General features: G+C 38.1%; 1 protein-coding gene across 1 annotated transcript in view; it reads right to left on the bottom strand.

Annotated features, from left to right (window-relative positions):
• Positions 1-26,142, bottom strand: part of SV2C (synaptic vesicle glycoprotein 2C) — a 285,651-nt gene that overhangs the window by 211,061 nt on the left and 48,448 nt on the right. The window contains exon 2 of the mRNA XM_072606380.1: positions 9,195-9,894. Coding sequence (XP_072462481.1) covers positions 9,195-9,774 — 580 coding nt within the window. The 5' untranslated portion in view covers positions 9,775-9,894. The remainder of the gene's footprint in view (positions 1-9,194; positions 9,895-26,142) is intronic.

Here is a 26,142-nt window from a genome sequence, read left to right as displayed (position 1 = left end):
GAGGATGACCTATGAAATATGGTAACTGTGGTCCCTTCTGCTACATGCCCTTGGTTTCTGGGACAGTGATTACTAGGGAGAATAGCTCCTGGCTTTGAACAACTCTTGGGCACACCCCCAATTTTCTACTTTTGCTGAAGGTCAAGGTGACATAAATACTTACCAGAGAAAGAGAGAAAGAGGAATGTCCTCCTACTTTTTTACATAGCACATTCACAGGGCATTCAAGTAATTGATGACCAAATGTGAGTAGCAACCAGGCTGTTTCTCAAGATCCCCTGGAGAATTTATCAGGCATACAATAGAAAGCAAGTTATACAACATTTCATTCCCAGCCCAGGGATTCTTAATCACTTTCCCTCAATCTGAGTCTCCAGTCATACAAATTCATCCCATAGATTTGCTGCCTGGAATATATTAAAATTACCTCTACAAGAAATGGGGGTTGGAAAGTACAGATGAAAATTATTAGAGGTTTCTCCTGCCACAACTTATTTCTCCATCTCTTCATTCCTACAGCTCTCATCTGACTCTCACTTATAGCATTGATCACCTATGACTTTGTCTAGTAATTCACATTTATGAGGTCACCTGGTCCAATCCCCTTGTTTTCCAGACTAGGAACCTGAGGTCCATAAGGATGAGATGACTTTCTCTGAGTCATATAAAGCCAAAGTTTTAACCCCCATCTTAAAATTCTAAATTCATTTTTTTCACTATAATACACTGCAAACAGTTCATGTTCCTTATTTCTTTTACTGGACTATAAATGGAGAGCTAATGCAATATGGTGGAGCAAGGACCGAACTGGGAGGTAGGAAATCCCATCTGATCCAGCTAGTTGTGATTTGGGCAAGTTACTTAAGTACTCTACCTGGGCCTCAGCAGCCGCATCCATAAAAATGAGGAGGTTAGATTCTTTCTGTTCTAAAAATGTTTGATTTTCCTTTAAGATAAGTACCTTTGAATTCATCTAGGAATCATTCTTGTGGTTCAGTTATTTTCAGTCACGTCGGACTTTTCATGATCCTATTTGGGTCCAATACTGGAGTGGTTTACCATTTCCTTCTCCAGTTCATCTTAGAGATGAGGAACCTGAGGCAAACAGGGTTAAGTGACTTACTCAGGGTCACACAGCTGATAAGTGTCTGAAGCCAGATTTGAACTGAGGAAGATGAGTCTTCCTGACTCTAGGACCAGTATTCTATCCCCTGTACTACCTAGCTGCCCTAGACATCATATACAGTATATAACAATAATAAGTATCATTTTTATGGTGCTTACTACATGCCAGGCACTGGGCTAAATATTACAAATAACATACTTATCTACTTTTGTCCTCACAACAACCATGGGAGGGAAGGGTTATTATTCTCATTTTGCAGACCAGAGAACTAAGGCAAACAGGTTAAGTGACTTGTCTAGGGTCATACAACTAGTAAGTGTCTGAAGTTGGATTTGATTCTAGGTTCAGTGGTCTTTCCACCAAGTCACCTGGTGGTCTGATACATGTAGCAGATATTTCACAAAAGTTTGCTGGATGGAGAAAAGTTCCAAATTTGACCTACAGGCCCAATAGTGAACTTCCAAGTGACTGATGGGATCAGATTTATCAAATCTGTGGCAATCATGACCACCACTCAGGGTGGTGACAACGCGTCAGGCTGATAGAAGGTGTCCATGTGCGAATGGATTCTTTGGTAAAGCTGTCTTACATTCACTGTGTTTATTTCTGCCCACAATTTAGCAATAAATCTCTGGACACGTCTTTCCTCACAGGCAAGCTGCTCCTCAAAGTCATGGATTATCAGGAAACTAGATCCCAAGACCTACTCAGATGACTAAGACACACACACACACACACACACACACACACACACACACACACACACACACACTGATGGCAAAGCAGATTAAGTCAGTCAACAAAAACATAAAGAAAAGCAGGGATAGGTTTCCTAAAACTGATTTTTTTAACCTGTGTTATCTAAGTTGACTATGTAATCAGGCTCTAAACGCCTTAATGCTAGATGGCACAGGAGACAGAGTTCTAGGCTTGAAATCAGGAAGGATATGAGTTCAGATACTTATTAGCTCTATGACCCTGGGTAAATCATCTCAATTTACCTCAGTTTCTTAATCTACAAAATAGGGTTAATAAGAGCACTGACATTCATCTGCCAACATCACTCAGTGTACCATAAATCGTGATCATTGGGTGTACAAAGGAACAAAACCTACTAACTCCTTTATTTGTTTCTTATTCAACATTTTTTATTTTATTATGCAATTTATTCAGCTGATTTTATTTGTTTATTGGCAGAGATGAAAAACCCAGATAGAAATGATCCTTGTCGCCTCATACTGACTTAGAAAACCACAAATTAACATTGTCTATGTTGTACTATATTTTGATCTATTTTGCTAAACAATTCCTAATTACATTTTAGCTTGGGTTGGACCACACTAGGGAGTTTTACCACTTCACGAGGCCCAGGATCTTTGAGTATGACACTTCTGCTCTAAAGTATGACATCCTGACATTAAGTGTAAACTTTCTTAAGACTCCTGGTTTCATTTAGAGTAAAGATGTTAATTTTGCTATAGCTCCGTTTTTCCCTAATACAGGCCTTCTAACCCTTTTGTTGGTCAAGGACCTTACCTTGCCAATATGTGGAAGCCTATGAGCCCATTCTCAGAATCCTGTTTTTAAATAATTGGAGCAATTGCTAAATTTCAATCAGAGTTAAGTTAAAATAAAGATATATATATGTGTGTGTGTGTGTGTGTATGCATGTACGTGTGTGTGTGTGTATATATATATATATTTTTCCACATCCACATTCATGGATCCTTTGAAATTTATCCATAGAACATCTTGAAGTGTCCAGGGACCACAAGTTAAGAATGCCAGCTCTAACATCAGGTAACTTGTTTGTCATGGATAAAGGTATCACGTACAAATGACCAAAAGCTACATGAATGGTAATAAATGGTCTTCTGAATCTCATCACTTCGTGCTCCTTTTCAATCGTTTTCAATCACTCCACCAAGGTAACTAAGGAAAAAGAAGGCCACGAAGAGCCAAGGATCGTATTGCACTTTTTCTGTTTCATGAGAATTCGTCACCTAACGACTAACCTACTGAGAATGAACTCTGGCAAAATAAGGCAACCGTGAACGCAGGCTCAGATGCAGACTGTCTCTGGGACCACGCGCTTTATGATCTACATTGGCGCGTGGGTGGGGTGAAGCAGCTCTAAGAAGGGCCGTCTCAGGAGAACATTTTGCTGAATAATGGAATTCCGAAGTTGGAAGCCAACTTATGGCTATTTAGTCCAAAAGAATCTTTTGTCCAATGCACCTGACAAGTTGTCATACAAACTATGTTTAGACATATCCTGTAGTGGGGACCCCCTAGTTCCTGACGCAGCCTATTTCTCGTTTTTTAAAGTAGTTTTAGTTGATCAGGAAGAAGTCTTTTCTTACATCAAGGCTAAATTTGCTTCTTTTCAACTCTCCCCTATGGTTACTAGTTTAGCCCCCAGGAACACACAGAAATCTGTCTAGTTTCTTGTTTTATGTCCCTTCCTTCACCCCCTCATTGTCCACTCAACACTAGCAATAAAATGTGCTATCTTTAGGGGCTCTGCTTCTACTCAAACGAACTGTTCTCTGTCCCTTCATGGCTACTTTGGGGGCCATTCCTTCTGCAAAATGGAAATAGAAGACTGTATAATTAGATGATGAAAATTAAGACCGAGTAGGGTTAGAGAAAGTGGTATATCTTTCTGAAATCTTTTTTTCTTCTTGTGTTCTTTTGGACTATTGGTCACCCGACAAGGAAGTGTGAATGTAAAATTGATTTTCCAGGAAAATCTCAAAGGGAATAACACAATGGACTGTATTGAAACTTTGGATAGTCAGCTCTGGAAGGCTTGTCTGTGACCTCTCCAATTATGTTGCTATTTAGTCTCAAGATACTTCAAAATAAATTGGGCTTTAAAAAAGCAAATAAAGAGATGGATTGGTCATCTGAAATTGAACTTCTTACTTGATTTCTGGAAAGAAAATCACTGGGTTAGAAAGTGGGTCCTGTCCAGGACAGTAACATTAACTAACACACTTCTCCAAAGAGCTCAGGCCTCCCTATTAAAAGTGAGTCTCAGAGCACGTCCTAAGAGAAAGAAAATGACAAAGATACATTCTTTTTCATTGAGACTATGCTGCTCTGCGTGTCTTTATACACACTCACCACTGTGCTTGGATCTCTTTTAGAGTTATTGTTATTACTATGTATTTATCAGTACTAGTTATTAGCATGTATTACCTTCCCACCCACTTCTCCAATCCTTCTAGATTATAAATCCCCAGAGGAAAGGGTGTGGTTTGACTTAGCAACTGCTCTGCCATATTATTTACGTTTTTAGAATATCACCTGGGGAGGTATAATATCATTAGGTTTTGTAAGATCTGTTGACGAGGGAACCATATATTTTACAGTACACCCAGCACAGTATTTTGTCCACAGTTGGTGCTCAATAAATGTTTGTTGATTGATTGAATCCATGAATGAATGAACTAATTCAAAAGGAAAGTGCTTTGGCAATCCATTTTCCAAATTATCTAAATGCAGGCCATGCCTTTTTTCTTCCTTCAAGTCCTGGTCCCATAGCAATGGCTCAGTGTGGTAATTATATTACAAAGCTATTATGTGATGAAATGGAAATGGAAAAACAATTTAAATGCCTGTCTGAAAAAGACTCAGTTAGGATGCAATTATGAGTGAAATGACAATGGAAAGAATAATTGAAATGCAAGTCTGGAAGGGCTCGTTATGATGCAATTTAAGTATTTCTATCAGGGACTTTCACAACATGGAGCAAAACTGCACATTCCTGGGGACATGTATTTATTTGACTAAAGCAAACAACATTTATGGATGGATGGAAATGTTCTGTACCAATTGTTCTGCAGTGTTATCTACACTTCTGGAATATCACCTGGGGGTGGGCAATATCATTAGGTTTTGTGGGACCTGCTGATAAGAGAACCTCCTGGGTTGCCATGCTTTGGTACAGCGTGAAGGAGATAAGGAAGCAGCAGCAGAGCTCAGCTTCGATTCCTCTTCCCTTTTGTGTGTTCATCTTTTAATACTGAATTTGGAATTTAATACATTGCAATATATTCACTAGCATTAGCAGTGTGGAAAGTATTTATTCCACAATTTGTCTGAAAATGCTAAACCGCTAAGATGAGATTCTAAGTCGTCTCGGTTCTCTACACTTAAAACATTCTGTGAAATGTGTCTTTTTATTAAATTGTGTTAAAGGTTTTTATCCAAAACTTTGCAATGAACAGACTGTCACCAAAGAGAAAAAGATTTTAGAGATGAGTTTGAAGGAATGTATTAAAAAGACACTAGAGCCGATAGAACAGACCGCTGGACTTTGAAAGGACGGAAAGATTTGGATTTGGATTCTACCCCTACCATTGATTACTATTATTTATTTACTTATTACACATTTATTACTTTTGCGACCCTGGCAAGTCATTTAATCTATCTGAGCCTTCATCCCCTCTTCTATAACAAGAAATATTATCTACAGTGCTGTATACACACAAACTCATACATATCTACATATATGCATAAAATTAACGCTTGATTTATTGCTTGGTTGATTATCTAGAATTAAGAAAGTTAAGGAGAAAATATTAATAATGAAGATTAAACTTCAAAATGTATACTTTTTTTGGAAAGCTAGATGCTACTGTATCTATAGTATTATGTATACATGAATATTATCTACAGTACTAAATATACAGATTCACATAATATACATATGTATTCCATTAAGTAACATGTATATGTATTTTGTGTATGTGTGTGTATGAGTGTGTGCGTATTAATTGCTGTAGATAATATTTGTGTGTATACAGTGATACTCAGGCTTAGTAGGGTTAAGAGCGCTGAATTTGGAGTCAGATCATGACTCTGAATTTTGACCGCCACATTCTACCTGTGTGGTTTTGAGCCATTCTACTTCTCTGGCCTCTGTTCTCTTATTTGTAAAAGGAGGTGACTGGACTAGATGACTCAATCCATCTCTATAGCAATAATATTATGGACTTCTTTTGCTAGAAGGCTAAATTCTAGGATCAGGTTCTAGTCATAAACTGGCTGCCCCTTGTTTGATAGAAGTTGCTGGAACTCTTGAATTTAGGATTGTCAGAAAGCCTGAGGAGGAACTCCCAACATTCCTCCAGAAGCAGGAGTTTGGGAGCTCTCACCATTCAGAACGTGTTGCTCCCTTCTCCATAACTTCCAGAGTTGAGAGAAGATGTGCCACTTCTTACATCCTTCAGGTTTGGCCCCAGGTGCCCTGCATCCTCTTGGATGCAATCTTGGTTACTGCCTTCTCTATGGCCAAAAGTTTACCATCTTTGGTGCACGCAACCACATGGCTCCCCTTTCCATGTGGCTCCCATATGCCTTGTTCCAAACAGTCATTAAAGGCTTCTGGAGGTGAACTCCCTAGGCCTGCAGTCTGATCTTGACTGAGCCAAAAGGTGAAAGAGCAAAAGGGAAAAGAGCTTGTCATGTACCCTTACAAGACAGCACAAAGGAATGGTTCCTCTTAACAGTGTGAACCAGGCAATAAATCTCAGGGGAAGCCCCCTCAGTGAAACCCATATTTTAGAAGGTGCAAAGGGTTATTGCCCTGTGTGAGAAAATCTAATCAAAGCCCCCCCCCCCAAAGGCTCACCGTGTTATACATTCCAAAGATGGCTCAATGAACTCTCCTAATATAATGTTTGTATGTATGTATATGCACATATGCCTGTAATAAAGCATAACACCCAAGAACCACAAATACATTGTTTATCTACAGGATTAACATTTTTCCATACATGGCCTTTAAGAACTTTTCTAAAAACACACTTTTTAAAGAGACTGGGTAGCCCTGTCTTGACCAGACTAATAATGTAACAGCCATTCAATGTAAAGCCATTGCTTTAACCTGCTCTGCTTTCTTGTTGACAAAGGGTATAAAAGTGGCCAGCCCCAGAGAAGTCAGTGACCCTCAGACTTGGCATGAGGATCATCACATCCTTTCCCACTGACCAGACTAATTTCTATAGGGAGATGAGGAGGGCACCTCTATTGGAACAGGTGCTTTGTCTTTGCTGAGTACCCAATCTGTTGCCAAGACCTATTGATTTTATCTTTGCAATATTTCTCATATACTTCTCCCTTCCCTCTTCCAACACTACTATTACCTTGGTGCAGGCTCTCATCACCCCATGCCTACCCTGTCACGATAGCCTGCTGGTGGGTCTTCCGGGCACAAGTATCTCCCCACTCCAGTCCATCATCCACACAGCTATCAAAGCGATCTTCCTAAAGGGCAGATCTGATCATGTCACCTCCGCTACTTGATAAACTCTAATGACTATTAGACATGACATTACGATGCCATCTAATGACATCCTATTACCTCCAGGATGAAATACAAAATCCTCTGTAGAACATTCAAAGCCCTTCATAACCTGTCCCCTACCCAACCTTTCCAATCCTCTTCCACCTTACCCTTTCTACACCTTTCATACACTGTGATCCTGTGACAACATCCTCCTTGCGAGCAACCACATCTCCCCACTCCAGGCATTTTCTCTGGCTGTCCCCCATGCTTGGGGTGCTTCTCCTCCTCATCTCCATCTCTGAGGTCTCTAGTTTCATTCAAGGCCCAGCTAGATTCTTTCCTTCCACATGAAGTCTTTCCCAAACACTTTCAATTCTAGTGTCTCTCCTCTCCAGAATTTTTTCAAATTTGTCCTGCATGGAGCTTATTCGCACATTATAGTCTGCATGTTGCTTCCCCATTAGACTGTGAGAGCCTTGAGAGCAGGGACTTCTCCCCTTCTTTGTATTCCCAGCACTTAGAACAGTGCTTGCCTTGTGATAGGCTCCTGGTAAAAGTTTATTGACTAACTAATCTTTTTATGACATGAGTAAGTAAATCTCCTTTTTTTAAATTATTAGATGACCTACAGATTTTAATTAATTTAAAATTTAATAAAATTTTAATTAATTTAATATTTTATTCAAATCTTAAACCTGAATTCCCAGGTTGACCTAAGTAAGGTATGCCCTATAACACCTACTGACGAGCAAAAGTGGAATCTTCAAGAGAATTTTATTTAAACTAAAGAAATAAGAGATTATGAGGGGGGAGAAAACCATATATTCATATAGCGAAGCTGAAAGTTGCAGAGTCCTAGAGAGATTTAACCATTTTTCTTATTCTAACATGCAAATTAAATATAGTTTGACTCAACTGCTTTGTAATTATTCGCCTTTCTGGAAGAAAAAATATGCTACCATATTATTTTCATACAGGAATTATGCCCTCTCATAGTTGGTAAAAAAAAAAATCCAAGTATTATAATAGTATATATAAAAATATGTTCCTCAAAACGAGGGGTTCTTAACCTTTTTTATTTCACAGAGCTTTTCCTTAGCAGAGTGAAGTCTATCACAGTGGTATGCACACACAGAACAGTCTTTACAGCTCAAAGATGATTGCTAATTTTCCATGTAAGCAAACGCTACAAATCAAGATTTGTTGAATTGTTTGGTTAATCATCTAGACTTAAGAAAGTGATGGAGAAAATGTTAATGATGCAAATTAAATATAAAAGTGTGTCCCGCGTACATTTTGGGGGCAGAAATCTGGTTGTTAAATATGTATTAGCATACCTCTGCCTTAGACCACTCCTCGGAATAATGTTCTTAATAATGTTTTAAAATATATTTTGTTTTTTAAAACCCTCTGGGATCCCAAAGGAAACCAAGCATATTGAAAGGTAGCTATAAAAATATTTTTTAAAAATTTCATATATCCCACTTAAAGTATGCCCACTTTAAATGCACATTCCACATATATATGTAGTATGTGCATACATATACATACATGTGCATATATACATATGTATACACATGCATGTGTATATATCTATAAAAACACATATCGGTGTATATACACACACATACATATGTGTCTACACACGCATACGTGTATGTACACATACGTGCATGCACACACATGCAGATAGAAGGATTCAATTAAAATAGTGTCACTAGATTAATAACCATGGTCACTGAAACAACTTTAAATATAGCTTCATCTCACCTAGCCATCCAGATCTAGAATTTGGTATGCACATGTCTGTCTCAGCACTTGGCAGTACAAAGCCCACCACAAAGACTTCTACGCCATCCGCCATGAGCGCCATCCCCAGGACAAAGAAAAGGGCCCACTGAAAACGTCCATGGCCGCATTCTTGAATGATTAGCTCATACTGCTGGGCTAATTCTTCCTCATCAGCTTTTCTTTCAGATTCCAATTCAGTTCGGTCCTTGTACTCCTCACCTTTGGGCTGCCCTATAGACACGATGCTGTCTTTCCCTTGGTTTAGGTTGGGAATGCCCTGATATTCGCCTTCATAAATTTCATCATCTTCATCATGGCCTTCTGTTGCTTCACTTGACCCTTCATCATCGTTGGCTTCCCCATCATAGGTTTCTCCTGCTGGGTAATAATCATCATCATCTTCTTCATCTTGGAACCGGCTATAAGACCTCTGGGTGTAGCCATCCTGGGCCCGGTCCACTGCTTGATTCACCTTTTTCACGGTTTGTTTCTTCACCTCCTTGGCAATGTCCTTAGCGCCTTTCACTAAGGATGTCCTATCCCTGCTGGAGTTTTCCATCTTCTGTTGACCTGTGGCAGGTGAGAAGATGTAGACGGATCGTGGAACACAATCTGGTCCAGGCCTGATGTCAGTTGGGATGTACGGAAAGCATGGTTCACATTAGGATCAGAAACGAAACTGTGAAAGAAGAAAAATCAAGAGAAAACATAATTATTATTCTTTCATATGTCTACTGTTCCCGAAACATGTATGCACCAACACTCCCAGCCACTCTTCGGAAGCTCTGGAATTCACACATGGGATGCTTTGTGGCCTTTCCCTCTGATTTGATGACTTGCCAGAACCTCTATTTAAGCCAGTCATGTCTCATCCCTCTCTTTCTCTATCATGTCACTTCCTTCATGTCTCCCTCCCACCACCCTTTTGTGGCTTCCTTTTATGTGTTATCTTCCCCCATGGGAATGTTGTTTCCTTGAGGGCACAACTGTGTTTATTTCTGCTACTGTATTTGTAGTGCCAGTACAGTGACTGGCACAAATTAAGTGCTTAATAAATGCTTGTTGATTGACTGACTATAACCAAAATAGTCCAACATCAAGAAATAAATCCCTTTTAATCTCAGTGGTCAAGCAATCAGGCAGCTAGGTGGTATAGTGGAGAGCACTAGACCTGGAGTCAAGATGACTCTTCTTCCTGAGTTAATATTTGGCTTCTGTGTGACCCTGGACAAGTCACTTAACCCTGTTTGCCTCAGTTTCCTTATCTTTAAAATGAGATGGAAAAGGAAATGGCGAACCAATACAGTACTTTTGCCAAGAAAACCCCAAATGTGGTCACAAAGAGTTAGACATGACTGAATAGCAAGTCAAATAGCCATACACAAATTTCATTGCTTATGTGCACATTGTTTTGGATTCTTTACAAAGTTCAGTTTGTACCTAGAGATGTGGGGTTTGTCATTCCTTTTTACCTAAAGGACTTTCAGTCTTACTCAAAGGGGATTATCCCTTGAAACAGAGAAGTCACATTGCACTTTTCAAGTGAATCTAAAAAATTCTGAAACACTTTAAATTATACCTAAGGAGAGAATAAAGGGCACTGTTCACAGATAGAAAAGAGGTACCAGAGGCAGAGGGTATAAGTACAAGGTCTCTGCCTGCTTTTTCACAATGATCCATTTTAAGTCTAGTATAGTAAAAAGAAAGCTGGGCTAAGAGTCGCAGGAGATGGGTTCAATTCCTACCTGTGTGATTTTGGGCAAGTCACATAGTCTCATTCCTAAGCTAATACATGTAAACACTTTGCAGCCTTAAAGCATTCATACAAATGGTAGCTATCATCATCACCATCAATCATTATTCAAGTGGGAGTCAGAATGGATAGTATCTAAGGTTTCTTCCAGTTCTAAATCTGTAATTGTATTAAGCATTTTCCATATGCCAGGTACATTGCTAGATACTAGTGAGACTAAAATGAAAACAAAATTGTATGTGCCCTAAAGGAGCTTAGATTCTCCTGGGAAAATAAAAGTGAGAAAGTCTTAATGACTGGGCAAATCAGAGGAGGGATCACAGAGAAAATGATGCCTTAGAGGAAAATCAGGCTGTAAAGAGGCAAGACGAGTACGCAGTGCATTCTAGCTATGGAGGACAACGTGGAGGAATGCAGGGAAATGGGATGAAGCATGTCAAGTTTAGGAAACAACAGTTTGACTGAAATGTAGAATATGTGAAGAAAACAGTGAAAGTCTGGAAAAGCAAGTAAGAACTACATTGTATGTTACTTTAAATGTCAAACTCTCTTTAGAGGAGATAGGGGAAACACTGAAGGCTTTTGAGCAGAGAGTAACATGACCAGATCCGTGCCTTAGGACGAGTATTACTGCAACAGTATGAAAGATGGATAGGAGAAAGTAGAGACTGGAATCAAAGGAACTAGTTAGGACCCGAGCTAGCCTGTCAGCTGAATAAATAGAGAGAAAGAGAGTAATACCAGAAAGATTATGGAAGTAGAATCAACCCAACTTGACAAAGAAAAGATTATCAACAATCCTGTACCATATTCTTATCGATCCTTTTAAAAATAATTGATTTTGTGCGGTAACTGTGTTTGTCCTGTAATTGTTTAAGTCATGGTTCTTTGTCTCTGAACTTAGCTCATAGCTCAGGGGTCTATAATGGGCTTGTCTCAAGAAATTCTGCTAACTTTTGGGACTGTGTGTGAAAGCAAGGGAACCAGTCTGCTACCTTCTCCACTAAGCTATCCTTTGCACCTGGACTCAAACCTTGAACACTTCTTAGTCTTGTGAAAGAAGAAGGGGGTCATTGCTAGCCCCCATTACCAAACTTCCAACCAATCATGTTTCCTGAGCCTCAGCTCTGTAGGAACCATGTTGCCCCAAATTCCATGCCATCTACCATGGTCTGTTCTTTGTTCTATACTCTCCAAAGTCTATACATGAAAAGCTGTCCTTTTGCTTGGAGTCTTTTGCATTAATGGAGGCAAACCACTGTCCCATTTATTGGCAGGCAGAATGCCCCCTTTAATAAATGTCATCTTGCACAAAGATTTGTCTTAGTTCACACTTTTATTAAATTCCAATAGTCATAGCAACTAGTTGGATATGGAGATGATTGAAAGAATCAAAGATGACTCTGAGGTTATAAATTTGGGTCACTGGGAGGATGATAAGGGCTCTCAACAGAAACAGGGAACTTTACAAGAAGGATGAGTTTAATTGGGAAGATGATGAGTTCCATGGTGGGGCATATTGAGTTTGAGATGTTAATGGAGCATCCTGGAAGAGAAGGACACCAGATAGCTGGTGATGCAAGGTCAGTTTTCAGAGAGATTAGTTCCACATAGAAATGATTGATAAAGAAACATCAAAATAGCTATGGCTTATATTAATGGGAATATTTATTCTCATAGTCAAACTACTTTCTGCTCCCAGCATATTTCCCCCGTCTTCCTATCCCTGGTGTTTTGTAACCAAGGCAGGAGAGATGGAGTATTTTTCCCCAACCATTCCATCTTTACCCTTTCTGCTGAACCAGCTCAGGGCTGACATTGCTTTGTTTTTGAGGCATCATTGTCTGCTTAGAAGGAAATGGCCACAAATCTTCAGCTGATATCATACAAACTATTGATAAGCCTTTGGCCATGAGGTTCTATGCTCTATATTCTTCATATTTTTATTTTTTTATGACAATAATTCATAATTAAATAATATTTAAAGGTTCACAAAGAACTTTTCCAAAACAACCCAACAAGTCAAGCAATGCATGGATTATTATCCTCTTATTCTGGATGAGGAAACTGTCATAATTCATCTAGAAGGGAAATAATCTTTTTCCCATTATTAATTTTACAAGCCACCTAATTCTGGTCAAATTAGAAATACTGAACAATTCAAATGTACAGCAACATCTTCTACTTTTTTTTCCAATTACCACTAGTGCCATAGCCTACTAAAATATCAATTTAAAAAATGCTTAAACAGCAATATACAATTTGGCCTTAAGGTATGTGTGTTAAAAAAAAACAAATCTACAATCTTATTGTGCAAAAATATTTTTTCTTCATTGAACACCGACTAAACTCCCAGTATATAACACTGATGTATTCCCTGGCACAGAAAAAAGATGTCTTGACAATGAGTCAAGAACCCTGAATGGTAATTCTGGTTCTGCAGCACCTCAACCAAGTCTTTTCTCTCTCTGGGCCTCAGTTTCCTCAACTCTAAAATGAAAATATTGAACTAGCTGATATCTAAGGCTCCTTCCGGTTCTAAGATCCTATGGTGCAACTAATATGGCTTGTCTTCAGTAGGCTCATAGCTTACAAGCTGACTAAATGAACACAAGGTTTAATGTGTGTGTAAGTGTGTGGGGGGGGATGGGGGTGTAAGTAGCTTCCTTAATGCTATTGTTAAAAGGAATATTCTTTATTCAGGTTCTCTCCTTGATTAATGAGACAAAACTTAGGAAAAAGAGAATTAAAAGAAGTTTATTAAGAATATGTCAAGGTAACAGCATGTTGATGGACTGATGAGCAGAGATCAGCAAGGGATTCAAGGTAGAACCAGCTTTTATTGATAACTTTCATAATAAGATAAAGAAAATTCAGATACATCCAGGTCAGCAAAGGGAATGGGCCATTGCATCTCAGCTCCTCCCCATTGCCTGTATATGATGTGTAATGGGTACAGACAGATGGGGGTAACCTGCTACATGATGAATAGCAGGTAATACAAAAGCTGCAGACCAGCGGATTATGCCTTCCCCAACCCTGATTGACAAGCGGGTCTGGGTACAATGGGTCCTCCAATCAGAATTTAATACTATAATATGTGCCTTTCTGTTTCTCCTGCTACTCGTTTTAGGAAAGTAAAGAAGAAAAAAAGGAAGGAGAAAAAAATAAAAGAAAAAGAGGAAAGGCTGGTAAGAAGGAAGAGGAGAAAGACCAAGAAGGGAAGGGAATGTTGGCTGGGTCAGCAAAAGTAAAGATCAAGGGAAAGGAAAGGTGAAAAATAGGGGAAGGGAAGTGCAGTAGCTACAACTGAATGTGAACTTCCTGAGAACAAGGGTTCTCTCATTGTTGCCTTTGTGTCCCCTGTATCTGACACATAATAGGCACTAACGGTCATTTGACTGTTGAATCTAATTGAATATTATGTATGAGTGTGTTAGTCAGTGGGATGGGAAAGGATTTTCCACTGAACTGTAATGAAATAAGACCATTAATGCAATAAAAGCTGCCATCTCCAATAGTATCCTCAGAACATGTACTTAGCGTGTAACGTGTACGTTGACTGTGTCCTGTGATCCAAACAGCATCATAACAATGCTGCGAAGTAGGAAGCCAAGACTGTCATGTCTAAGCCACAGTAGCTCATGTATAGCATGAAGGCAATATACTTTCAGTAACTCAAAAATTGTTCAATGGCTTTTTCTCTTAAACTTAAAAATGAATGCATAGTAATGAGTAATTATTTTCTTTATAGCCACACATTTTTTTGCATAGTTTAAATGTGCCTTATTCCAAGGCAAGGTTTGTTAACGCTAGAGCTGTCTCCATGGGGTGCACACAGGCATGGTATTTTAATCGATAATTACATTGGGAAAGCTAGATTGTAATTCAAATCCTATAAATCAACCACTAATTTGGTCATTTAGACACATTCCCTGTTACATAAAAGCATTTGTAATTAAGCTTTGAAAATAATCCCTGGAATATGAAGTTTAAGACAGGGTGGATGTAGAGAACAATCTAGACAGAATTTGCATCCAGGATTAGAGGATCCAGGTTGGTTGGCAAACTGCTGCAGAGCTGGGTTTTCATTTCTCTTTTCCCTTTGGTTTGGTTTTGGGTTCATGATAATGACTCAAACATACTTAAGGGAGAAAAGAAAAAGAGAAAGGGAAGGGAAGGAATGAAAAGGAAGGGGAAGGGAAAGACAGAGAAGGGGAGAGGAAGAAAAAGAAAGAGAAAGAAAGGGAAAGGAGAAGAGAGGAAAGAAAAAAGGGAAGAAAAGAAAGGAAAGGATTTATAGCTAGAAAAGATCTTAGATACCATCTAGTCCAAAGGTTCTTAATCTTTTTTTATGGCATAAATGCCATTGACAGTCTGGTAAAGCCTATGAATTCCTCAGAATGTTTTATAAATGCATAAAATTATAAAAGGTTACAAACGAAACTAATTATATTGAAATACAGTTATCAAAATATTGTTTTTAAAGTTCACAGACTCCAGATTAAGAACTCCTGACTTTGCCTAATACTCTTATTTTACAAAAGGGGAAAAAAGAGACCTAGAAACTTGTTCTAAGTCATACAGGGAGTTGGTTACATAGCTAAGATTTAAATTTAGGTCCTCTGATTTCCACTTCACTGCTTCCTTATATCCTTTCACAATCTACTGTGTGGAGAAGTGAGAAACAGAGGAGCAATAGATAAATTCAAGGTTAGGTGCTCAGCAAATGGTTGTTCCATTAAGAAAAACAGAGAAATTAATTTTACATCACCTGCAAACAGGCAAGCAATTCTATCTACTAGAAACTGGAAATAGAAGTCTGCATCTCAGGGAAGATGACGTATTGAGAAATCATCCACAAAGACTTAATCATTGAGAACTAACGAGATTGCCAAGGGACAGAAGACAACTCAGGATGGAACCCAACACTTAGGGGTAGGAGGTAAAATAGGAAGAGCACTCAGAGAGGTCGAAGAAAACCATGAAAGTGCAGTGCCAGGAAAGCTCAAGGAAGAGACATTATCCAGAAGATGGGGAGGGCACACAAAAGAGTCAAAGGATACACAAAGTTCAAAGATGAGAAGTGAGAAAGGTCCTTCCATTTGGTACTAAGGAAGCTGTCAGTGACCTTGGGGAGAACAGTTTCAGAAGAGTTATGTAGACAGAAGCTGGATCATTATAAATTCTAGTATGTCTGACAAGAAATCTCACTAGATGAAAATAATCTCTTATAATTCTGACCTGTGATTGCTTTGGTGGAGGGAATACCTAGAGTGGAAATTCTTTTCAATGATTCAGATCAATTTTTATTTAACTTGGTTTCAGAGAGTTTCTTGGGGATGCTGAGAGGTTAAATGTCTCCCTCATGGTTACCTAGCTAGTTTTTGTGAAAAGCAGAACTTCAATCCAAGTCTTCCTGACTTCAGAGTTGGTTCTCTATCCACAGTGTAATACTTCTCCCTTGGCTGCCTAGGGAGTGGAAAATGAGAGAGAATTTCAAGGCAAAAGGTAGGCAGAAAATTTGTGTCATCAGAGAAGAGGGATACAGAACAGGTATCCATCAATGAATCAATAAAATTATATTAAATGGCTACTATGTGCCAGCCACTGGAAGAGGTGATGGGGATTCAAGTACAAGAATAAAACAATTCCTAGTCTCAGTGACTTCTTGGTTTCAAGACCCCTTTATACTCTTAAAAATCATTAAGGACCTCATTGAGCCTGTTGGAGGGCTCAAAATCAAGCCCCAGGGCATGGCTAGATCAGATTAAACTGTAAATTGGGAAGTGATACATGAAATAAATAAAAATAGAACAGAATGTAGATAATGTTCATTTGTGTTTTTTTAAGGCAATAAGAGGCTGGCAGGGATCGATTTTTTTTTTAAGTTGGACACCACTGACGTGGGATATCTACTGACATTTAATAAATAAGAAATTAGAAGTGATAAAATTTTAAAATATATTTATTAATTCAATTAAAATAATAGTAGTTAATTCATAACATTCCTAACAAATAATACTGTAAGAAAAATTATTTTCCAAAAAAATATTGAGAGTGTTTTTATGTTTTTCTTACGTTTATGTTTTAGCAAATCTTTAATGTCTTTAAGATTAGGAAGCTATCCACCTGGACATACAAGTAATTTAAAAAACCTACGTCATTTCTATATTATGGCCAATTAAGGCCATAATAATTAAGGGGGAGAAGGAGAAAACCCAATTCCATTCTCCTGCTTCTGTGTGTGCACATGTGCCTCCATTAGTGTGTAATAGAAATAAACTTCTTTTTATTCATTCCATTTATTGTACAGAATTATATTTCAGTTGTCTAAACTTTCCTAAGTTTTAAAACTTCCCTTTCCTTCATTTCTTACTTGGGGAAATAGAAATGCTTAAGTCCATCTCAAGATTGAATCATGATTTTGTACTAACTTCCTCGTTCTCTCCTTTGGCTCCTACACACAATTACACGTTGATCTCAGAAGTGCTAATGATACATGCTAACAACACTGCTGACCACAGAAACGGAAAAAGCACCTGAGGGAAAAATAGCCAATGGCAAAACACTGTCATTAGTTTTTAAATACCAAGTAATTAGAAGGAAAAAAACTGAAACCCACTTTAATAATTTAGCAACAAATCTATATGACCAAATGCATAATAAAATTCTTGATGATTTCTATTAGGTCTATACCTTTTCTGTGAGTCAGCCAGAGAAATGCCAAGCAACCAGTACTCTCTCCCGATAACATAATGTCTAACATTGATTACACTGAGAACCCAAAATTGTGAAGCTAATTAACCAACGCTGTGAGAATGAAAACAGTAATGAATGGTAGTCAACAAGGCAAAAAGTCTTCCAAGGTTCTTCCAGGACTCACCTCCCAATATAAAACAATGGAAAATGGTATTCAATTCAATTCAAGAAATATTTGTTAAGCATTTACTCTATAAAATATGTGTTAGTGTAGCGTAAGAGTGGGATTGAATCAATCAATCATCCTATCTCCCTAATCAAGTAAGAACACCTCAACTGAATTAATCAGACTCTCAACTATATGGAAAAAGTATCTGATCAATTTGGAAGTAGTTGAAAGCCATCATATGAAATTAAAAGACAACAGACAGGAAGTATATTGGAATTGGCTGAAGAGTCAGTCATGCACTGTGGGGCTCAAATAAAACAGCAAGTAGATTTGAAAGCAATTGCAGACAAGCCCCTGAGAGAGAATTGCTGGAGAGGTAGAAGAGCCCTTTGTCTCTTCCTCTCAGCCCCCTCCCCGCTTATGACAAGAGCATGACTTTGTGAACCTTCAAGTATCAGAAGTTTTGGACTTGTCATCAACATGCCAACAGCATCCTTGGAAAAGTAGTGGCTGGTGATGGTGTCTACATCAAGAGAAGAAGACAAACTAGACATAGTAAAGAAAGGCTGGTCCAGGATTCTACAAGAAACCTAGAAAAAAGGCTATACCATGTTTAACAGGGACTTTATCAGTGCTTGACCAAAGGGAAAAACGATTTCCAGCAACCAGGAACTCCCCCTTTGTCACAAATGCTCTTTAAGCTTGAGTCTCTTTCCTTTGGACTTTGTACATACTAGTGGAAGAGCGGGCTTCCAGCTTGGAGGGGATGTTGGTACCGAACCATTACACCATTTGTTATGCCAAACTTTTATGCTATTAGCAAAATTCAATCAGGATTAAGTGACTTGCCCAGAGTCACATAGCTAGTGAGTATCTGAGGCTGGATTTGAACTCAGGTCCTTCTGACTCAAGGGTTAATGCTCTATCGACCGTACCACCTTAGCGCCCTACAAGCTAATTAAAGCTGATTGGCTAACTGAACAACTGATAATTAATGGAGAAAGTATACTAGTGAGGGCTTGTGAACAAAAGTGTTAGAAAACTACCCCCCAATACTCAGGTTTACCCCTAGAAACCTAAAGGGAGGATTAATCAGCCTCCCTCTGTGGAATCAATCTGCCAGCACAAAAGAGAGCCTAGGATAATAGCCCCACAACCTGTGCTATACTATAATAAGTATATAATAATTATATAGTATACTATAATAATAATAATATAATAAGGGTACAAAGGAAAATATCAACTCAGTCTCTGTCCTCAAGAAATTTCCATTCTACTTTACAATAATTTTCCTGAAACACAGTGATTCTGTATCTAGAGAGACTTGTTCTAATTCCACTAACAATAGGGAAAGCCTGACACATGAAGAGCACGCACTAATTAACAAGACCTAGGGACAAATCGACATCACCAAAGGTTGCCGCTGCCACCAGAGAAGGCAGAGTGACCTCTGGATTACTACTATAGCCCAAGGAAGATGAAATAGGAAAAGGTCCCTTTCAGAGTTTCTTTTTCTTATAAATAAGTTTTTTTTTTTATGGTATTTTCTTTTTCTTATATCAACATAGTATCCCATGTGTCCTTCCTGCTTCCCCTTTCTGAGAGCCATCCATGGGACAAAAAGCAATTTTTTGTAGAGGAAAAAAAAGTCAGCACAACTGATTGATATGTTGAAAAAGTCCAGAAATGGGTCCAATGTGTAACACTTCCACGAAGGGGTAGGTTGAGGGTGTCTTCTCGTATCTCTTCATCTGAGTCCTATTTGATCTTCATAATCTTGTTACATTGACTTTGGATTTTTGGGTTATTATTCTTTCCCTTTACATTATTATAATTACTGTGTATACAACTTTCTTGTGTCTCCTTCCTTCACTCTCCATTAATTCCTAAGACCTTTACATGCTTCTATGCTTACATCCCACACATCATTTTTTGCAGCACATAATATTCCAACACATTCATGTACCACGATTTGTGCAGCCAATCCTGAATCGACGGGCATCTACTTTATTTCCAATTCTTAGCTTTCACAAGAAGTGCTGCTATAAATATTTTGGAGTCCATGGAGACTTTTTTTCTTATCAATGGCTTCCTTGAGGTATATGCTCAATAATGGAGTCTCTGGTTCAAAGGATACGGACATTGTAGTCACTTTTTCTGAATAATTCCCAAAATGACGGTACCTTTCACGGTTCCATCAGCAGCACTTTAGTGTGCCCATCTTTCCACAACCCCTCCAACTTGGACTATTGCCATTTCTTGAGTTTTTTTGCCAATTTGTGACATGTAAAATGAAGATTCAAGTTGGTTTTGATTTGCATTTCTCTTATTATTAGTGATTAGTTCTTTTGAGAAGTGTTTGTTCCTATCTTTGACCATTTATTCATTTAAATGGAGCAATTACATTTACTTATTACATGTATTTGTTAATTATTTATACTATTATATAGTGAGATATACTTATTAATTATTTATACATTATTATATATCATGTTTTTATTAATTGTTACATATTTACAAATATATATTTATTAATTGCTTCTATATCTTAGACACCAAACCCTTATTGGAGAAATTTGATACATAGATTTTTTTTCCCCCCTCCAAAGTTCATTTACTCCAGTACAAATTCACAGAACAAACCCCCCTCAACTTTGAACATCAAAGAAGGAAATCCTGGCAGAAGATGCAACTGTCACAAGCACAAAGAAAGATGGACTCATTAGACCACTATCAAATCCCATCTACCTTTTTGCATTTGAGTTCCTTTATTTATATAAATATGTGCATAATAAAATATACCTACCTGTGTATTTGCTTATAAGGCCTGAGAAAAGTACTCAAACTATAAAGAATAACATTACATAATAAAGTCTGTATGTGCGTGTTCATCCTTTGTTGCCAAAGAAGAGCATGTCATGAGAGAAATGATGACATGACTTGCACTTGACTTTGTTTTGAATGAAGGAGGGCTGTGCAGGTCACCAGCCTCACTTCTCCTTCAGAGCCATCTGAATCCAGTGACCAGATATTCATCAGGATGACTGGAGATGACCCAGGAGGAGGCAATTGGGATTAAGTGACTTGCCCAAGGTCACATACCTAGTGAGTATCATGTCTGAGGTGAGATTTGAACTCAGGTCTTCCTGACTCCTGCACTGGCACTCTATACACTGCACCACCTAGTGCCCCACATAATAAAGTAATATAATTAGGAATGTCCAGGACAAAGTCTATGATTCCATATCTAATTTTAAACCATATATCCAAAGCATCAGCAAGAAATGTTGATGTGACAACTTCACAGAGGCCAGTTTACTCATAAAAGATTCATTAGCTCTTTGTGCAATACGAGTACATGAAAATGGGCAAGTTACAAAAAAGAAGTTATAATATTAGTGCCAATTTATGTGGTCACTAGTAAACTGAAAAAGACAGCAATAAGAAGAATTTGCTCCTGTCTGATATTCATCCTATTTCTGTCTTGGATCTATGATCCTTTCAGTCTGCTGTGTGAGAGACCTGAGAGTCTGAGAATGAGGATTAGTACAATTAATTACTCTATGTAAGTAACTTTAATCAAATAGTTCTTTTTCAAAAAGTCTCTAGTTTGCACTTCCCACCATTCACACTGGGCCTTCCCTCTTTGCCTTTCTCTTCAGTGAAACTTACATCTCATTGAATATTGTGAAAATGTTAACGGTTACCTCATCTTGAGTTTTTACACTTATTCTTCTTTCCAATATACCCTGGAAGCTGTGCATTAGTGAAACATATGTCTAAATGAGCAAATTTAAGACATTGAAAAAACTGAAGGACAAGCAAAGGATAAATTTTAAATGTGGAAAAGCTGCTACAGATTTCAGAAAAGTCCATTAAAGTAAACTAGAATATTTGTGGAACATGAATGTGGGATATTCTGACTTCATCATTAGATGGATATGTAGATGTCCATTGGCCAGTCAGCCTACCTCTGGGGTTTTTTTTCTCATCTAAAATGAGGACTAGGTGTTTTCTAAGATTCCTTCTAACCCCAAGTCAATGTTATATATATAATGGGTCACTGTGGTATAATAAAATCACTGAAGCTTCTCCAGGACTATGGTCACCAAGGTCAGCCTTGGCTTTAGAACCGCCTTTAATAGCCCCATTCTTAATGAGTAACTCTGGGGAATAAGCAGAAACAATTGCTTCTCTGAGGCTGGTCAGCAGCTCTTGTTGTCACAGTTGTGCCCCAATGCCCTTCCTCTAAATGAGCTGTTTTATCCCTGGGTAGTCCCATCATTCCTGTCTCTTGTGCTGGCCTACTTCAGGGGCCTTTACCCTTTTCACTGTGCTCACTAGGGAAAAATGGGGGGCACATTTCCTCTTAACCTTTTGCTGCTGCTGTCTTCTGCTTCCTGAGGAGACCTTGTCCTGCTCTGTCTGAAGCACCCTTGTCCTTTCTCACACATCCTAGTAAAGTTATTCGTTGTAGTGAGTACTCCTAGTCATTGCTGCATTAGATATGGGACCTCAAGCATCCTGCCTGCTACACCTTCTGCCCTTTTGCCTCTAATTACAGGGATTTCTCTCCCATTTCTTGATACCTACACGGAGGGGCCATCTCCAGGCATCCCTATCTATGCCACTGGATCCAGATGGCTCTGGAAGAGAGAGTGAAGATGGTGACTTTGCACAGCCCTCCCTCACTTAAATCCAACTCACGTGCAAGTCATGGCATCACTGCCCTAATGGCTTTGAGAATGAAGGACAAACAACAGCAACCACAACAAAGAGTGAACATTTTGTAATTCTCCATAACAACTGCAGCAGTGTGGCACTTGGCACACAGTGGGCATTCCTTAAGAATATTATTTATTAGTCAATTCTATACATTTTAAGGCTAAGCCAGCTATTTGTATGTCCTCTCTCTGGTGGTAAGGAATTATTACCCTTGGTTTCCAATAAGCTGAAGTTTTTGCTAAACTCTTTGGCATTTACCGGAGTACCCCAGAGTATGGACTGGCAGGCATGCAGCCTTATCTAGTCATCTGGACAGAGTATATGTATGACAATTGTACTTTTCAACTTCGTCATAAAGAGCGGACTTTTTTGGGGGGTTTCAAGATGTTTGATTCACAGGTATAAACTCTCCAAGACGGAACTGACAATATGCATCTGTACAAATCAGTCTCGTTATTCAAAGAGCCTTAAGCAAACTGTCGAACATGGTACCTTCCTAGAGATTATAGATTCTCCATCCCAGTGTCATTGAATTGGATTGAAGTAATCTAGGGTGCATATGATCCTGTACACAGACATTACAGTCCTCAGAGAAGTAATTTGTTAATTCCACATGCCTGGAAGCTGTGCATCAGTGAAACATATGTCTAAATTTGAATATGTAAATGTATGGACATTGAAAAAATTGAAGGACAAGGAAAGGACTTTAATTTTAAATATGGGAAAGCCACTAGGAATTTACAAAATGCCCATTAAAGTAAACTAGAATATTTGTAGAATATGAAGTTAGATGCCCAATTATTTATTTGTCAGGTTTTCATTCTAATTTTTTTTTTTTACCATTCTAGCACATAAAGGGAACTGCAGTTGGAGGGTATATTGTAAAAAAAAAAAATCAAGATGGGATAATTGTTAACATTTTCACAATATTCAATGAGACGTAAGTTCCATTGAAAAGAAAGGTAATGAGGGAAGGCCCAGCGTGAATGGCAGAAGTGTGAATTAAAGACTATTTAAAAAGAACCATTTAATTAAAGTCACTTACATAGAATAACTAAAAATAGACTGATCAAACATAACCACTAGTTCTTAAGGGACCTACTTAAGAAATATATGAGTACTATGTAATTAGCATATTAGTTGTTCATATATAAAATGGAAGCATACATCCAGCTTAGATTCCATGGCTCCAAAAAGAATCATGCTGGCCCTCCCTAAATTATCACAAATTTCAAATGACTGGAATTCATATCCATTACATTCTATTGCATGTGCTTTCTTCTTGTATAGCTTTATCCCAAGCCTATATAAAATGTCAATCTCTAAAGGTAATAAAATATTAATCTGGTGAATTTGCTTGACTCTTAATTCTCAGATGTGTTCCAGTTACCCTACTTCTGACTAGTAACTAAAGGAATTTTTAAACCACAGGTTGTTTTTAAAAATATATACTTTTCATTATATACATAAAAACATATTCAAATAAGGTTCACATATATAATAAAATATTATATGTATAAAATGTTCATCTTTATATACATACAAAATAATAGTCTTATTATACAACTATTTTATGGACATATAATTCAGTTTGTGCAAATTAATTCTATCAGAACTATGTAGATTTAATGTGTATTAAAACCACCAGCCTCAATATGGATGGAGTGAGTAGTGCTTTATTCTTTTGGAGTTCAAAAAATCATGTGGCCAGAACTCAATGAGATACCAGAGCCAGTGATTTTCACCTTGTTCTTTTAAATTTATATACAGGCTTTGAATTTCAAGTTAAAGAGTTTGAACTTACTTTGACAGGGCATACGGAGGCCTTGAAGGTTTGAACAGCGGAGTAGTGTTACTAGAACTGTGTGCTAGGGAGATTAATCAGCTGAATAGGGAAGAAAATGAATGCAAGGAAACCAGTTAAGAAGTGGATTAATGTGGATTGACCTAACGCACCTCCTTGGGGGCTAGGGAAGGAGAGAAGTTGCTATGTGCTCAAACATTCTTTATTTTAGTTATTATAGCAATACATAGAGAAGCAATGTGGTGCAGTGGATAGAGAACCTGCTTCAAAGCTAGGAAGTCCTAGGTTCAAGACTTGCCTGACTGTGACACTGGGTAAGTCATTTAACTTCTCAGAGCTCTAGGCAATTCCCTGAAGTCTCTAAGTCCCAGAGACTGTGCCAAACTTCATGCTACAGGGAGCTACCTCACTAGGGAATTCTCTATGCTAATGACATAATAAATACAATCTATTTTTATAACAATATATAGTCTTTAGGATCTGTCTACAGGGGGAGAGGACAAAACATAAAATAATGATTCAACACCAAGGTGAGACAATAATTAGATCCCTTTCTCAGAAAAAAAATGGTACCCAGTTTTCACTGGCCCCAGGGTTAGTCAGCTCAACTTGGACAATGAATGAGAAGTTAGACCAGGGCTAGAAGGTGATGAAGTTCAAAATGAGGGAACAAGTTAGTCTGGGATAAGCCTTGGCATCTGTGGAAGACTATCATGAGCCAGGGCTAGGTTCTAGAGCTCAAGAAAGCCAGGGGAAGTGGTAAAGACCCAGTAAATAGCATTAGCTGGTCAAGTCACAGTTTGATTGTCATAAAATAAAGGGGTATCATAAGGCATAGTCCTGTAGGGAGTTTCCCCAATCTTATTTCTAGGATTATGCTGTATTGCTTCTAGGTTTTGCTGGGGCCATCCTGAACCAGCTCAATAGAAGTGATCATTAAATTTTCAGTGTGAGCATTTATACCTCAGAAATTGGCAGATACAACAGACCAGCCTTGATTTATTGTTTTATTGGTTGTCTAGACCTAAGAAAGTGATGAAGAAAATTTTAATAATGCAGATTAAATTTAAAAGTGTATCCTGTATACATTTTTTGCCCATAGAGCTGGCTGCTAAATATTTACCAGCATATCTCTGGTTGCACCACAGAAGGCTATCTAATTATGTTATAAGGCTTCCTATCTAGAAACTGTTAACCTCACACTCCTAAAACTGCTGATACCTTATTCTATTTCAGGTAATTAATGAGTCACCTTTAGATGGCAGCTAGAGTAGCAGGAAGTTTTTAGAGTAGTTGAAACACTGGGCAATGTTACTTGATCAAAGTGGTAACTTTCCAGTCATGAAATGGGGACTATTTGGATCCCAGCTGATCGAGCCTGAAAGCATATGATGATCTGATGATCTGGCATAAAGTTAGCAACACAGACGGTTCACTTTCCTACAAGGAGCTCCAGGTGCTTTTGAGTAACCATACCTTACATCTAGAGAGTTCACTTTCAGGATGCACTGAGATAGGAACTAAGACTAAGGACCATAGTCAACCATTATAGAATTTCCTTGATGACAGATTGACATTGAACATATATATATAGGTATATATATCACACCATACATACACCTATATGTATACATATGTATGTATATAGAATGTTTAAAAGTAAATCCTAGTATAATTTTTAAAAAACGGGTATATTGGGATCTCTTCCTTTCCCTAAAGACCTTGAAGAATCCTCTGTCACTGTTCTTTTACACATACTGCTTTTAAAGTCTTC

This window comes from Notamacropus eugenii, chromosome 4 (genome assembly GCF_028372415.1).
Source record: "Notamacropus eugenii isolate mMacEug1 chromosome 4, mMacEug1.pri_v2, whole genome shotgun sequence".
NCBI lineage: Eukaryota > Metazoa > Chordata > Mammalia > Diprotodontia > Macropodidae > Notamacropus > Notamacropus eugenii.
The sequence above is the reverse complement of the archived record's forward strand: the minus strand, read 5'-3'. Positions and strand labels throughout refer to the sequence as shown.